The sequence below is a fragment of the Primulina huaijiensis genome, chromosome 13, assembly GCF_012295235.1.
Source record: "Primulina huaijiensis isolate GDHJ02 chromosome 13, ASM1229523v2, whole genome shotgun sequence".
Classification (NCBI taxonomy): Eukaryota; Viridiplantae; Streptophyta; class Magnoliopsida; order Lamiales; family Gesneriaceae; genus Primulina; species Primulina huaijiensis.
The window spans coordinates 14,759,913-14,762,133 of NC_133318.1; the positions used below are offsets into that span (position 1 = coordinate 14,759,913).

The 2,221-nt window shown below is 40.0% G+C and overlaps 1 protein-coding gene across 1 annotated transcript; it reads right to left on the bottom strand.

Annotated features, from left to right (window-relative positions):
- Nucleotides 1-162: 162 nt before the first annotated feature.
- Nucleotides 163-1,738, bottom strand: LOC140990847 (uncharacterized). Its single transcript, XM_073460671.1, has one exon. It carries the CDS (start codon nucleotides 1,525-1,527, stop codon nucleotides 262-264), a length of 1,266 nt encoding a protein of 421 aa, XP_073316772.1. The 5' UTR covers nucleotides 1,528-1,738; the 3' UTR covers nucleotides 163-261.
- Nucleotides 1,739-2,221: the final 483 nt, after the last annotated feature.

A 2,221-nucleotide genomic window follows, 5' to 3' on the forward strand; every position in this document is an offset into this window, starting at 1 on the left:
ATGAATTTTGAAACATTAAGTTTTTATCAATAGTTTTTTTTTTATTGATTGGTATCTGCCTTGGATATGCATTAAAAATTACAAAACACATGGGTTTCAATAAAAAAAATATTTATATTATATTATAGTACAAATGTTATTATAGTACAAATGTAGAGGAGGAAAATAAATTTTTTTATTAATATTTGGAGAAAGAAAAAAATATACAGACAAATAATTAATTAGTTAGGGACCATAAAATAAATAAGAACCACACACTACTCAAGGAATGATGGCCCCAAAGCCTCTGCATTCCATCAAGGACTTCTGTACACCACCCTCACAGAAGAACCACCTAACCGGGCACCGGTACAAGCAGTTATTCCCCAAACGGACCGTTACGGAACCCGGTTTCAGATCCAGGAAAGGACCCGGAATCGGTCCGAACAGGTAGTTCCCTCCAAGTAGAAGCCTCTCAAACTGGGCCACATCTTGACCCGAACCCGCTGCCAAGACCTTCAGCACGTACTGGGCCGGAATCAAACCCACAAACTTGTTATTCTCCAATGATAGAGCCGATAATCTGGGCATTAAACCCATGAATCCGGGTAAAAACCCGTGGATATCATTGTTGCTCAAGTCAACCGATATAAGCTGACTTGTCAAACCCAAATTGATGGGTACTTGGACCGACCCGAATTGATTGAATGAAAGAGTTAGCTGCTGCAACGACGGGTGGGTGAAGAGACTCGCCGGAACTGAACCACTCAGCTTATTGTGGCTTATATCCAACACTTGCAGGTAAGCTAAATTGACGAGTGACGACGGGATATTACCTTCTATTTGGTTATTCCTCATGATAAGTTCGAACAAAGACGGTGGTAGGTTAGCAGGTAGCTGGCCGGAGATCTCATTGTCGCTTGCGTCAAGAAAACTCAAGTTAATGAGTTGACCCAGCTCAGGAAACGCGCCGCCGAGCTTGTTTCCTTGAAGCTCTAGCCTTTTTAAATTCTTCATGCCGTTGAAAGATGATGGGATTTCCCCCTCGAGCATGTTGTTGTCTAAATAGACCTGTTCCAGGCTGGGTAGCGAGCCTACAGAAGCGGGGATCGCCTTGGAAAGCGAGTTTCGCGAGAGGGCGAGACGCTGCAACCGAGTCAAGCGCGAGATAGACCCAGGTATGGGGCCAGAGAAAAAGTTGTTGGATAAGTCGAGGTTCTCCAAGTAAGGAAGGTTCCAAGAAACGGCGGTGAGTGAGGCGGAGTATCCGGCGGAGTCGACTGCTAGTTCGGTGACTCGAGAGACCGAGTTGAATAGGACATCGCAGCGGAAGCCGCATGTGAATTTGTCAGTGAAGAGGTTGTCGCAGGGGTCGAGTGTGAAGTCCCATGAATAAATGCAGGAACCGGGAGTTATCGTGGAGGGATTAATGGCGGCCTTGAGCTGCTTCAGAACATTTAAATCTTTGGAGTGGGTGGTTGAGTCTGCATGCATGAAGAACTGAACAAGAAATATTGCTGTAAATAGCATCATCAATGGTGATGACATGATCTTATATATGAAAATAAAAGGTGTTTGAATGATTTAAAGGTGCTTCTTCATCGAATCTTGATCGGAAAGACTGTATGGAAGAGTGGAAAGTGGAGAGTTTGTGTTCAGTAATATGTGAGAGAAGCAAGCTGGTGTGTGACAGTTGTGGACATTTAATTTGGGCTATTCTATCGCGCGTCATGCTACACTCATACCTCTCTGGGAACAGCACAAGAAAGATCTAATATTCAATATTGATAAAAAAATTATTTTGTTGATTTTTATTAAAAATAAAATTATTTTGTGTGAAGTCCGCTAGTTCTAACATCATTCATGTAGTTTTTATACATATAAGCGGTTAAAGTAGATTGTGATTTAAGATTTTAAGCACGTGTAATATTACAATTTTTATTTAAATATAATTTGTGTTTTATATTTATTATGATATTTAATTTATCTATATATTATTGCTATCTATATATATGCATACTTTAAATTTAGATATATTATAGTACAATAAATATAAGATTGTACATATGATTCGGAATGTAAATAAGCTGAGCCAAGTTGAATAGTGTCAGGCTCAAGCTCGGCTTGTTTAATGTATATAGGCTTGAGCTCGACTCGTTTTGAAATCAATAAGCTCGCAAATAGCTCGAGCTCGGTTTGTTATTAGTTCATTTATCATATTTAACTAGTCAAACGTGTTAAG

Excerpts from the sequence above, each read along its gene's own strand:
- LOC140990847 (XM_073460671.1), bottom strand. The coding sequence starts at position 1,527 with ATGTCATCACCATTGATGATGCTATTTACAGCAATATTTCTTGTTCAG.